General features: G+C 52.4%; 1 protein-coding gene across 1 annotated transcript; it reads left to right on the top strand.

Annotated features, from left to right (window-relative positions):
• Positions 1-7,548: 7,548 nt before the first annotated feature.
• Positions 7,549-11,011, top strand: LOC123165770 (uncharacterized). Its single transcript, XM_044583496.1, has 7 exons — positions 7,549-7,707; positions 7,791-8,146; positions 8,223-8,311; positions 8,395-8,775; positions 9,243-9,365; positions 9,470-9,752; positions 9,832-11,011. The coding sequence occupies exons 2-4, from the start codon at positions 7,848-7,850 to the stop codon at positions 8,742-8,744; spliced, it is 738 nt and encodes a 245-aa protein (XP_044439431.1). The 5' UTR covers positions 7,549-7,707; positions 7,791-7,847; the 3' UTR covers positions 8,745-8,775; positions 9,243-9,365; positions 9,470-9,752; positions 9,832-11,011.
• The last annotated feature ends 1,537 nt before the right edge of the window (positions 11,012-12,548 follow it).

The raw sequence follows: 12,548 nt of genomic DNA, 5'->3' as shown, positions 1-12,548 counted from the left end.
CAGGCGCCACTTGGTAAATGAAGCAGGAACCACAAAGACGAAGGCGCATATTGTGAAGGCGACCTCCAAGGTAACAAGTGAGGTGTTGCCCCATAACCTCCGGTGTGTCCAGAGAGCTATTGGACCGTCCCGGGGTCTGCTCAGAACCTCTAGGCCAATGTCCAGGCGCGTATAGAGAGTTGCTAGATAGCCCGAAACCTGAACCGGAATTTCCAAGCCGGAGTCATAAATCCTCTGAATCAGTCAAAACCTGGCGGGAGGAGGCTTGGAACCTCGAGACCGTGCCTAAACACACCAAAATAGGCTAGGCCCACGTATCTATTTCTGTTGAGTCAACAAACCTGACAATGAGTACTAGGGGTATGAACTAAGGGCAAAGCCTAGCTACTGTGCAAGTGTATGACTCAGATTTAGAGAGTTCGGGCCCCTCTCGGAGAGGTAACAACCCTACGTCTCATGCTTGAAGTTTTGTTTTCTCTCTCGGAGAGGTAACAACCCTAGATTGATTTTCTTGCAATGGGATAGGTGTTTTGTGATTGTTCCATCTCTAAAGAGACGCCACTCATTATGCCGGAGGAACGCCAGCGCGGGCCATATCCGAGTCCAAGTTTATGGGGCTCGCATCTTGGAGCCTAGAAAAAGGGCCAAGTCAACCCGCAGAGGGGCATCGAGCTCATCCCATCACAGTTCTGAAGATGACTTCAGTCGGGCGTTTTATGTTTCCGAGTGCACGGTGACCCTTGAGGGGTGGTGGGTCAGGCCGACGAGTGTCCTTTTGGGAAAGGGATAGAGGGCAGTCAATCAGATTGATTTGCTGCTAAAATCTCGGCATTTGCTGCTAAAATCTCGGCATTTGAAATCGTGCGTGGGAGCGCGGAAGCAGTTACACCGTGGCTAGTGGGGGGAAAGTGGGGCACGACGCCTTGAATGCCGCCCCAAAAAACCGCCACGTGCCCTCTTTTATCTGTGTTTGCAACCTCCACGTACATCGTCTGATCCAGGGATCTTTGGCTGTGATCTCGTGAAGCAGTTTTTACCACTGAAAAAAATAGCGCGCTATAGCGTCGCTAATAGCACGCTATAGCGTATTGAGAATTGCCTCGCTAAATATATCGGTGTACAATGTCTCGCTAATAGCACGCTATAGCGCGATATAGCACGCTAATAGCATATTTTGAGGTCGCCGCTATTTTGCTGTAGCGCGCTATTTTTTTCATTGGTTTTTACCCGTGGTATAAAGGGCTGGTAGGCTAGGGTAATTCACAGATCCCCTTTCTCCCTCGCCCACTGCGCACCCCATCTCCTCCGCTTCATCAACCAACGCACGCGAGCACTCGAGCTGATGGGGAAGGACTCCGACGTCAAGCTGGAGAAGACGAAGAAGGCGGGGAGGGTTGCGTCGTCGAGCTCCAGCCCACCGGCGAGCTGTGCCGTGGGGGATTGGATTCCCTCACTCGTCACGATGAAACGAATGGAGGAGCTTGTTGAGGAGGGGCTCATTCCAGTGGACGGATGGAGGCGGCTGGAGGCGGGCGAGGTCGAGTCGGTGCCGTAGGGGGACGAGCGTGTCCTCCTCGTCACTCATATCGAACGAGGTTTTTCGATGCCTCCCCATCCTTTCTTCCGCGCATTTCTGGATTATTTGGGCCGCAGTTTCATCATCTTCCCCCCAATGCAATCATCTACTTGTCGTCCTTCATTTCCCACTGCAAAAACTTCATCGGCTGCTACCCGCACTAAGGCTTATTCAAGCACATCTTCACCTGCCGGTTGATGGTCGTGAAGAAGGATTTGCCGGATGGCAGGAAGATCCATGTGACCCGGCTGTGCGGCGGACTGGGCATACAGGTCCGGGGGCAGAGTGCTTTCCCCAAAATGAGTATTCCCGATTTCGTGAAGGGATGGCAGGACAGTTGGGCGTACTCGGGAGCAAGATTGCTTCATGGCTGACGCCCTAGTTGGAGTCCTGAACGCCATGGTCAATGGGATGGACCTGCTGGAGACATTTCTCAATCAGCGGATCCAGCCGCTGCAGGCGAGGTCGCACCCGATGTGGTTGTACGTACTGCCATCACCTCGGTCTGTGATAATCCGCGTGGGGCTAGGAGAGTTCCCCAATATGGGAAGGACACCCCGCCGATTGAGGTAATGTCACGGGCCTTACTACTGCCCGGCACCGGCCTGCTCATCAGGAAACAGTACAAGGACGGCCCAGGCGGGAGAGGAGGCCCAACAGTCGTTACAATGGCCCAAGTTGGAGCAAGTGACCTAGCTATATAAACTTGTGTGTGTGGAGTGGAAGGGCAAGAAAGAACAGAACCCTGAACCGGCCGCCTGTGGCGTTATCCCCTTTCCATCCCCTGGCTCTCAATTCCCGATCCCCTTTCTTGCTGCTACCAAATTCATCAATTGTACCCAGATATGTGATGAACTAATATTCGATCGAGCAGAGGGAGTTGAGGATCGTATCATCTGGTATTCAGAGCCTCCAAAAGCCACCACAAAAATTTTCCTTCCCCGTGCGCGATCGATCTGGCGCCGCATACTCGCAGTCTCAAGGAGATCATGACGGGGCTCGATGTCCAGAAGCAGTTGGAGGATGCAGCGGCGGAGCGGAGCGGCATCGCCAAGGCTCTCCTCTCGATCCAGCAGACGCTGGACCGGATGGCGCCGTCCGTCGAGAAGATGGAGCCGGTGGTCGCCAAGATGGAGCCGGCGCTTGTTGCCCTTGAGCCAGTCGTCCAGGATCTCGCAGCCTGGCGCCCGGGCGTTGATGCGGCGGTTGGGCGACTTCAGGACGACCTCAGCGACATCCGGACGCAGCTTTCCAAGATCGCGTTCGGTGCGGGCGCGGCAAGCACGGCGACGGCACCGTTGCCCTCGCCAACGGCGGTCGCGCCGCTCGTCGACCAAGTTACCAGTGGTGACGACCACAGGCCAATAGGCCGCCGCGAGCCTTCTCCTACTCGGGCCTCGACGTTTGGGGGGGGGGGGCTCCTCCCAGCGCCGATCCCGGCCAATGGTACGTTTCGCACGCCTTTCCCGAACATTCCCATTCCGAATCCTCTGGAGTTGGGTAGCGCCAGCGGATCCCTGGGGTGCGCAGTGGAAATTCCAGAGTGGACTGCCCTGAATTTGACGGGGACAACCCCACGGGGTGGAAAATTCGCTATGAAGCGTGTTTTCGCATTGGGGGCGTAGATCCGTCCGTGTGGATCGATACTGCAGTAGTCAATTTCACTGGTGCGGCGGCACTCTGGTTAGAGTGGTCGCAAGCACATGTCCGGAGCCACAATTGGGATCAGTTTGTTGCTGCGGTGTTGGAGAAGTTTGGTCGCACAGAGTTTCAGCAGTTACTTAGGAAGTTTTCTAAGCTGAAGCAGTCGGGGTCAGTGTTGGAATATGCGGAGCAGTTTAATGTTGCCATGCATAGCTTACTAGCACATCACAGTAGTTGGGATCCCTTGTTCTTTACCACTCACTTCATAGATGGATTGCATTCTGGAATTAAAGTTGCTGTTATGCTTCATCGCCCCAAGGATTTGGATACTGCGGTTGCTTTGGCTGAATTGCAGGAAGAAGCAGTGGAGATGGTGAGGCAGGAGCAGGAGTCTCAGGTGACTGCTCGTGGGCTGACATCGATGGCCCGCGCAGGGCGCTTCTCGGCGCGGCCCTCGTTGCCCGTCACGGTGGCGTCCTCCTCCAATGGGCTAAAAGGGGCGCCCACTTCACCAGGCACACCTGCGCCAGATGGTCGGCGTAGTCCTGATAGTGCTCGCATCGCTATTGGTGTGCCGTCGGTGGATGACAAGCTCAAGACCCTGCGCGCGTACCGGAGAGCGCGTGGTCTATGCTTTACTTGCGGTGAGCGATGGGGGCAAGGGCACACCTGTGCTGCCACAGTGCCACTGCATGTTGTGGAGGAGCTCGTGGGCATGCTCGCCGTGCCCGCGTCGCCGGAATCAGCAGCGTCACAAGACAATTCAGAGGAAGAGGACCTTTGTTTGCTCTCGACTGCGGCTACTTCAGGAACGGAGTCGCCCAGGGCCTTCCGTATGTTGGGAACCTTACAAGGGAAGTCTCTATTGATGCTGGTGGATTCTGGTTCATCGCATAGCTTCATTAATTCAGAAATTGCCAAGGATTGGCCAGAGGTGCAGGCCATGTCCAAGCCACTGCGGGTGAGGGTTGCCGATGGGGCTGTGACAGTTTGCAATACTGAGGTACCAGGGTGTGAGTACCACATCCAAGGACATGTCTTCCAGTCAACTCTCAAATTGTTTCCATTGGGTAGCTATGATATGATACTTGGGATGGATTGGTTGGAATCTCGTGGATTGATGAACATCGATTGGGGTGCCAAGAGCATGATTTTTCAGCATCAGGGGCAGTTTATTCAGCTACAAGGAGTGTCTGCGGACGCACACAAATGCCCGAGCATCTCTACGGTTCAGTTGCAACTACTGCAGGCTCAAGAGGCAGTGTTTGCCTTAGTACAACTCTGTTCGGTGAAGCCAGAGGGTGATTCATCAAGTATACCGGCTGTAGTCCAAGAATTGCTTGCGGAGTTCTCAGAACTGTTTGAGGAACCACGCGGATTACCTCCTCACCGTTCCTTCGACCACGCCATTGACCTGCTGCCAGGAGCGATCCCTGTCAACATCAGGCCTTACCGGTAGAGCCCGGCGCAAAAGGATGAGATTGAGGCCCAAGTGGCTGACATGTTGGCTCAAGGGATCATTCAGATCAGCCGCAGTCCGTTCTCGTCGCCGGTGTTGTTAGTGCAGAAGAAGGATGGAGAATGGCGTTTTTGTATTGATTTCCGGCACTTGAATGCAATCACAGTGAAGAATCGCTATCCCCTGCCGGTGATCGACGAGTTGTTAGATGAGCTGCATGGATCAAAATGGTTCACTAGTTTGGACCTACGGTCAGGGTACCATCAAATTCGGATGAGACCTTCGGACGAAGCAAAAACTGCCTTCCAAACTCACCATGGTCACTTTGAGTTCAAGGTCATGCCGTATGGAGTGACCGGTGGTCCGGCAACGTTTCAGACCGGGATGAACACAATGTTTTCTCCTTACCTGCGGAAAGGGGTGCTCGTCTTCATAGACGACATCTTGGTTCACAACAAAACTTTGGACGAGCACGTGGCCCTCTTACGGTCGGTATTTCAAACTCTGAAGGAGAACCAAATGAAAGTCAAAATGAGCAAGTGCACATTTGCGAGCGATCGATTGAGGTACTTGGGGCATGTCATTAGCGCCGAAGGGGTGCAAACTGACCCCACTAATATTGACAAGGTGCAGCAGTGGCCGACTCCGCAATCGGCGAAAGAAGTGCGCCAGTTCCTCAGATTGGCAGGGTACTACAGAAAGTTTGTGAGTCACTTTGGTCTGATCAGTCGTCCGTTAACTGAGTTGCTCAAGAAGGGAGTGGTTTTTCGTTGGACATCCGCTCATGAGGAGTCGTTCGGAGCCTTGAAAAGAGCCTTAACCTCAGCTCCTGTTTTGGCATTGCCAAATTTCTCCAAGCCCTTCGTGGTGGAGACGGATGCCTCGGACAAGGGCATTGGGGCTGTGTTGATGCAGGACCAGCACCCGCTTGCGTTCCTAAGCCAAACTCTTGGTCCACGGCTTCGTACACTCTCTACCTATGAAAAAGAGAGCTTGGCTGTACTCATGGCTGTTGAGCGTTGGCGTTCCTATTTGCAAACCTCGGAGTTTGTGATCCGCACTGATCATCGCAGTCTGTCCTGTCTGGACGAGCAACGGTTGACTACTCCGTGGCAGCAAAAGGCCTTGACCAAGCTTCTTGGGCTGAACTACCGCATTGAATACCGGAAAGGAGCTCTCAATCAAGCGGCTGATGCCTTGTCCCGTCGCCCAGAAGCTGCTGTGTGTGCGATCTCGGTTTGTGTTCCTCGCTGGTTGGAGGATGTGAAGCGCAGCTACACTCAAGACCCTCAATGCACCAAGATATTAGCAGCAGCGTCAGTTCCAACAGCAACCAATGGCTCATTTCAAGTGCATGGAGGACTCATCCGTTACAAAGGACGCGTGTGGATTGGGAACAATCCGGTGGTGCAGCAACAGGTGTTGGCCGAACTCCATTCTGGAGCGATCGGAGGACACTCGGGTGTCCAGGCTACTTACAGTCGCCTTAAACAGCACTTTGCTTGGCCCCAGATGAAGCAGACAGTGAAGGCGTATGTAGCAGCGTGTGCCATTTGCAAGCAAGCCAAACCAGAGCATGTCAAGTATCCAGGTTTACTTCAGCCGTTGCCTGTTCCAAAGCAAGCATGGGAGATGGTCACACTGGATTTTGTGGAAGGGTTACCAACATCCAAGGGGTTTAACTCTATTCTGGTGGTGGTGGACAAGCTCACTCGTTATGCTCATTTTATACCTCTGCGGCACCCCTTCTCCTCCCTTCAAGTAGCCAAAGCCTACATGGATAATGTGTTCAAATTGCATGGTCCTCTGGATGCAATGGTGTCGGACTGTGATCGAATCTTCACCAGCAAGATTTGGCAAGAGCTGTGCAAGCTGGCACACATCACCTTGAACATCTCCTCAGCAAGGCACCCTCAAACGGACGGAACCACGGAGCGAGTAAACCAATGCATGGAGCTGTACCTTCGTTGCTTCGTGCACAATTGCCCAAGTAAGTGGGTTGACTGGATCTCTCTGGCTGAGTTTTGGTATAATACCTCGTACCATTCTACTCTCAAATCCACTCCGTTTGAGGTGTTGTATGGACACAAGCCGCGGTTCTTTGGGATCTCCAACATAGCAGATGTAGCCATGCCAGATTTGGCTGAATGGACCCAGGAGCGCGCCACCATGTTGGCTTGTCTACGCCAACACTTGAATCGGGCCCGACAGTGGATGAAGGATAAGGCGGATCGCCACCGTTCGGATAGGACCTTTGCAGTGCAGGACTGGGTCTACTTGAAGTTGCAGCCCTATGCCCAGTCCTCGGTGGCTGCTCGCGCTAACCATAAACTCGCCTTTCGCTATTTTGGCCCGTTTCAGGTTCTGCAACGTGTCGGCGAGGTGGCTTATAAGTTGGCCTTGCCTGACCAGGCTAAGATTCACCCTGTGGTCCACGTCTCCCAGCTACGCGCGACAGTTCCTCCTACAACAACAATTCTACCGGAGCTGCCCACGCTTGACAAAGACCTGCTTCCGTTTCAAGTCCCTGAGAAGCTTCTGGATAGGCGGACAGTGCAGCGCGGGGCGCGTCAAGTGGAGCAGGCGCTGGTGAAGTGGTCTGGGTTCCCCGACTCTCTGTCGTCGTGGGAGGATGTCATTCCCCTGCAGGCGCGTTTTCCGCGAGCCCTGGCTTGGGGGCAAGCTCAGGCTAAAGGGGGAGGAAATGTCACGGGCCTTACTACTGCCCGGCACCGGCCTGCTCATCAGGAAACAGTACAAGGACGGCCCAGGCGGGAGAGGAGGCCCAACAGTCGTTACAATGGCCCAAGTTGGAGCAAGTGACCTAGCTATATAAGCTTGTGTGTGTGGAGTGGAAGGGCAAGAAAGAACAGAACCCTGAACCGGCCGCCTGTGGCGTTATCCCCTTCCCATCCCCTGGCTCTCAATTCCCGATCCCCTTTCTTGCTGCTATCAAATTCATCAATTGTATCCAGATATGTGATGAACTGATATTCGATCGAGCAGAGGGAGTTGAGGATCGTAGCAGGTAACTCCGTGTTTAATCAGTCGGACTGACCCAAAATTTCTTTCTGTGCATCTTGGAGTTGTGATCTTTTTCCTTCTTCTCAGAGTTTCCAGCAGCTGATCTCCCATGTACTAGTGGTCGACCGATCGCCAGAAGACGTGATGAGTGACACGAAGCGCCATCGCTCCGAGGAGAGCTATAAGGAGGAGGAGGAGGAGGAGGAGGAGAGCGACACCAAGGACGGCGACAAGGCTGACTCCTCCTCGTCCGAGACCGTCCCCAAGGAGCACCGCACCAAGGCGCAGAATGATCCGAGTGCTCGAGCGGGCGGTGCCCGGGCGCCGAGTGACGACCCGAAGTCGACTTCCCGGGTTCCAGCCCCCAGCACGAAGCACATTGCCACCAAGCCTCGCAAGGCTTCCATGCCGAAGATCAAGGTGGTGGTGCAGGTGGCTTCGACGTAAGTGCCGGAGACTGAACTTCCTCTTTGCGTAATTTTGACTCGGCTGATAGACGAGTGACTTTGCAATTTGCAGCAATGAGACATCGACGACCTCATTGGATACGAACGCCTCCAAGCAAGGCCAAACAGAGGGTGATGCCGTGGACACCGCCACCTCCAAAGGTATTGATCCACCGAGTGATTTGTCCTTCGAGTCTTGTCTGATTGGTTTATAGACTGACGTTTTGCCATTCGTGCGGATGTAGCGCCGACTGAGAAGATCCAACAGGACGACGACGACAAGGCCAGCCTGCTGAACCCGAAGGTTGACATGAGGGAGACGACTGGCACCGACGTAGCCATGCGCAACACCTCGCCGAGCCGAGTGGACAGCGTTTCTCCTGCCAAGGCTGTCGCGAAACCTGCATGTCCGAGTCCTCTGGCTCAGGCAGGCTTAGAGCTCGTGACTACAGTCTCGGCATCCAGGCCCGCGCTCGTGCCGCACCTGATCCCCGTTACCGCCTTCACACTGCATAGGGTCCCAGAGGACCAGGTGGGTGCGAGCAAGGAGGTCTTGATCCAGGTGAAGCTAATGAATGAGTGGCTAGGCGTATAACGCCAGCGAGGCACTACAGATCAATGTCCGAGTAAGTACCATTATAAGTACCATTGTAGTTTTTGAGTTTTTGTCTGTCTTCCAAATGGGTAGTTGAATTCTTGTCAGTGAGTTTGCGTGGGGCATATCCATTGGGTATTTTTTTTTCCAGTGAAGGCATGCTGAGTGCACCCTTTGGATGTAGTCCCCGAGACTATCATCGACTGGAAGCAGTCGGCGGGAGTCTTTAAAACTGCGTTTGTTTGTTTAGCACTCGGAGTGCGACCTTCCACTCGGTTGACCGAGTGGGTGGTTTGATAGATTGTAGGTGTGTTCGGAAGTCTCGGATTGATCAAGTTTGTTCCTTCCATGGGAGGATTAACTCCCGTATTTGGTACTGGTCAAGCTTGTTTCTTCCCTGGCGGGGTTTTACTTCGATATTTGGTATTGGTCAAGCTTGTTCCTTCCTCCGAAAGGTTTTTGTCTCCCATCCGACTAACTTTTTTTGTTTTGTAACAGACGTCTTATGAGCTCGGTGCCCCCTACGCCATGTTGGAAAGGAGGTGTTGCAGCTCCGAGTGGACCTGGAAGCTGAGAAGCACAAGAATGAGTGCCTCGAGAAGGAGAAGCGTGCCTTAGGAGGTTGGTTTCTTCGTCGGACTGTTCTCCAAAAAGTTATTTCCTTTTGATTCGATCGAACTCGCTTTAGCAGATGTTCATAGCGAGAATGTTCACCTTGTAAATAGGCCAAGACCAAGACCAAGGCCGCCGAGGACAAGTTGGCATCAGTCAGGAAGCTTGAAGAGGAGAACAAAACTCTGAAGGATGCTGCTGCAGTGGCCGGGCATGAGATCTCCGAGCTCAAAAAGCAGTATGCCAAGTGGGAGACGAAGTGTACCACTCAGGCGAGTGCCTTTGAGCAGGAGAAGAAGACTTTGGACGAGAAGGTCATCCAACTCCTCAAGAAGAAAGCAGCCCTTGAGCAGTACATTGAAGACTTCAGCGAGGAGATGAACGCGAAGCTCGCAGGTAGGACTTTCAGTCAAGTGAATCCCGCCTGCTTCCGAATTCTTGCAAGTGTTGACTCTTGTGTTGTTTCTGTTGACAGAATACTACCCCAGCGTGGAGCTGGAGACTGAAAGGATCGAGAGAGATATCTAGACCCTACAAGGTTGCATTGCTCGTCAACGACAAGGCTGCCCTGGCCATCCTTCGTTGGAAGATCGTCTCGACAATGCCCTGGGGTACATCACTTGGCTGAGGGGCGCGATGGGAAGGATCGACAAGGAGCTGCAGCCAGAGGGGGCCGCCTAGAATGATCTGGAATCGATGATGGCCCATCTGAACGAGATTCCCCGCCGAGTGCAGGCATGCAAGAAATCAGCAGCCTGCTGCGAAGCCGATGTTGCAATCTCGTTCATCGGTGTCCACTACAAGGACGTGAATGAAGAGAAGCTGAAGTCCCTCAAGGTCGCTAACACGAAGAAACTCAAGTTTGAGGACTTCATGGAGACGTTCATTGAAGCCACCACTCGGATCGCAGACGGTGTCGACTTGGACACCTTTGCCGGTCCAGCCAATCCTCGGCCCGATGTGTAATCGAAAACTCTTAGTCCCGGATGAATTTGCCTTTGTATGTGATACGTCTCCAACGTATCTATAATTTTTAATTGTTTCATGCTATAATAGTATCAATCTTGGATGTTTTATATGCAATTACAAGCAATTATATATCATATTTTGGGACTAACCTATTAACTTACTGCCTAGTGCCAGTTGTGTTTTTTGCCTGTTTTTGGTTTTTCAGAATATCAGTACCAAACGAAGTCGAAATGACATGAAACTTTTTGGAGATTTTTTTCTATACAAAAGAGGTGCTAAAGGAACAACTGCAGCGGGCTCAAACAAGGATCAAACGATCAGAATAGTCTGAAAGAGTATATCTGTAGTTACAGCCAAATGCAGCAGCTTGGGGACAAGATGCGTCTTCAGGGAACCTGTCAGCACTACGGTGCAAGCGCTGACGGATACAAGTGAGGGGGCAAACAGCTGCCATGGCAGCGGTTCAGAGAAGGATGCCATGGCAGCAGAGATCGACTGCCTGGGCAAGGATTCAGAGACAAGCAGCGACAGTGGCCGAAGAAAGGCGGAGCGTAGCTGGCCAGTGGGCCCGGGTGACAGCTGGAAAGTAGCTAGTGTGTGCGTGAGCGGTGGGTTATAACTTATAAACCGCAGACGTCTCCTGTATCAGTTTATTGAAGAAATGAAATAGAAACTATTTTTTGTAATCTCTGCCCTGAAGAAACACACACGGACAGGAGGTAGAAGACACTCACAAACTTGGCACCACGCACACTTGTGCCTTTTTCTCTATTTCTTCACACACCGAATGAACTGGATTATATGAGATTAAATAGAGCAGCCAACACACGCGCTAGCTAGCATGCAAACACACTGGTCAAGCCACTAACGGCTTGACCCACTAATCTCTCCACTAACTGCTCACACCTACAGACTTTGAGTCACTCCCAAGTTTCTGCAGATGGATAAGCCCTCACTTGGTGCATGCCGCAACTGCCTGCGCCCGCTTTTTTCTCCATCTATGGTCTGCTACACAACTCGGTCGGCCGGACTCCTCACAAACTGACACATGCAGCTAACTAATCATAACCCATTTAGCTTTGCATTGTGCACGTGAACACAACTCTACGTGACACACTGCAGCAGCTTCAACTACATGAATGAACTGGAAATAAACATGACACAAGAAAAACCAAGAAATGATCTAAACCTAGCACTAATAACAAGATTGGTTCTAACATTTTTCCCCTTGCCTCCCTTCTTCTTCCTCCTCAAGCTATCAGTTTATTGGAGAAATGAAATAGAAACTATTTTCCCCTTGCCTCCCTTCTTCTTCCTCCCCAAGCTATCTTCTCCCTCACCTACCCTGATCTACCGGATCTCTACGATCCATGGCCATCACACGAAGGTGCTGCGGCCGATCGTCACCGGCGGTGAAGGAGGCGCGCGGTACAAGAGCGCGACGATGGAGGAGCTGCTCCGGGACTACAGGGCCAAGGGCCTCGACGGCACCTCCACGCTCGACCACTTCAGGATCTGAATGGAGCGCAGATAGTGTATCTTCAGTTTACTTCATCCGTTTGATAACTCAGTATTTTCTATGCATTACAAGAATACTACAGTTTTTATGATTACCACAGTTTAAATTACTGTGAGCTGTTTGGTAACCACACAAAACTGCAATATTAATACAGCAGTATTCCCTAAACCACGGTATTTTCTCTGCATAAAAAAAAACAACCTAGGACCTCTTTTTTTAAAAGAGAACGCGAAAAGAAGGAGCTCATCCTTAGCCGCCGCCGCTGCCCTGTCGTTCCAGGAGGCTGTCTTGGTCGCCGGCCATGAACAAATCAAAAAGGTTCCTCCCGCTGCTATCTCCGATTTTCCATGGAAGTCGTGTCCGTCCGTTTTTCGCTCTGCATGATGGACTGGCCTGGCCGGGATGATCAAGCCGTTCTCATTCATGCGCCGCTCCGCTTTGCGTGGTGCGCCGCCGGCATAGCCGTGTTGCGGAGCGTCAGGTTGTTGCTCCGCGCCAGTACGTTGTACTAGTTCGATTGCATCCTTGGTGAGTGTAACATGCATCGAGCATGTCCATCCGTTCAATTAGTCTGTGGTCGTACTAGTTTGTGCATGCTGATGCTCTGTGCATGGCTGTTCATCAGCTGTTGCAACTCTAGCTAGCTAGGAACGCGAGCGTTTGCAACGGCTTCAAACGGCGAGATAGTTAATTTTAGTTGGCGC

The sequence above is a fragment of the Triticum aestivum genome, chromosome 7D (assembly GCF_018294505.1).
Source record: "Triticum aestivum cultivar Chinese Spring chromosome 7D, IWGSC CS RefSeq v2.1, whole genome shotgun sequence".
Taxonomy (NCBI): Eukaryota; Viridiplantae; Streptophyta; class Magnoliopsida; order Poales; family Poaceae; genus Triticum; species Triticum aestivum.
This window is presented reverse-complemented; position numbering and strand designations above follow the sequence as displayed.

Excerpts from the sequence above, each read along its gene's own strand:
- LOC123165770 (XM_044583496.1), top strand. The coding sequence starts at position 7,848 with ATGAGTGACACGAAGCGCCATCGCTCCGAGGAGAGCTATAAGGAGGAG. Across the intron at positions 8,147-8,222 it reads GTGGTGCAGGTGGCTTCGAC|CAATGAGACATCGACGACCT; the intron begins GTAAGTGCCGGA and ends TGCAATTTGCAG. Across the intron at positions 8,312-8,394 it reads GGACACCGCCACCTCCAAAG|CGCCGACTGAGAAGATCCAA; the intron begins GTATTGATCCAC and ends GTGCGGATGTAG.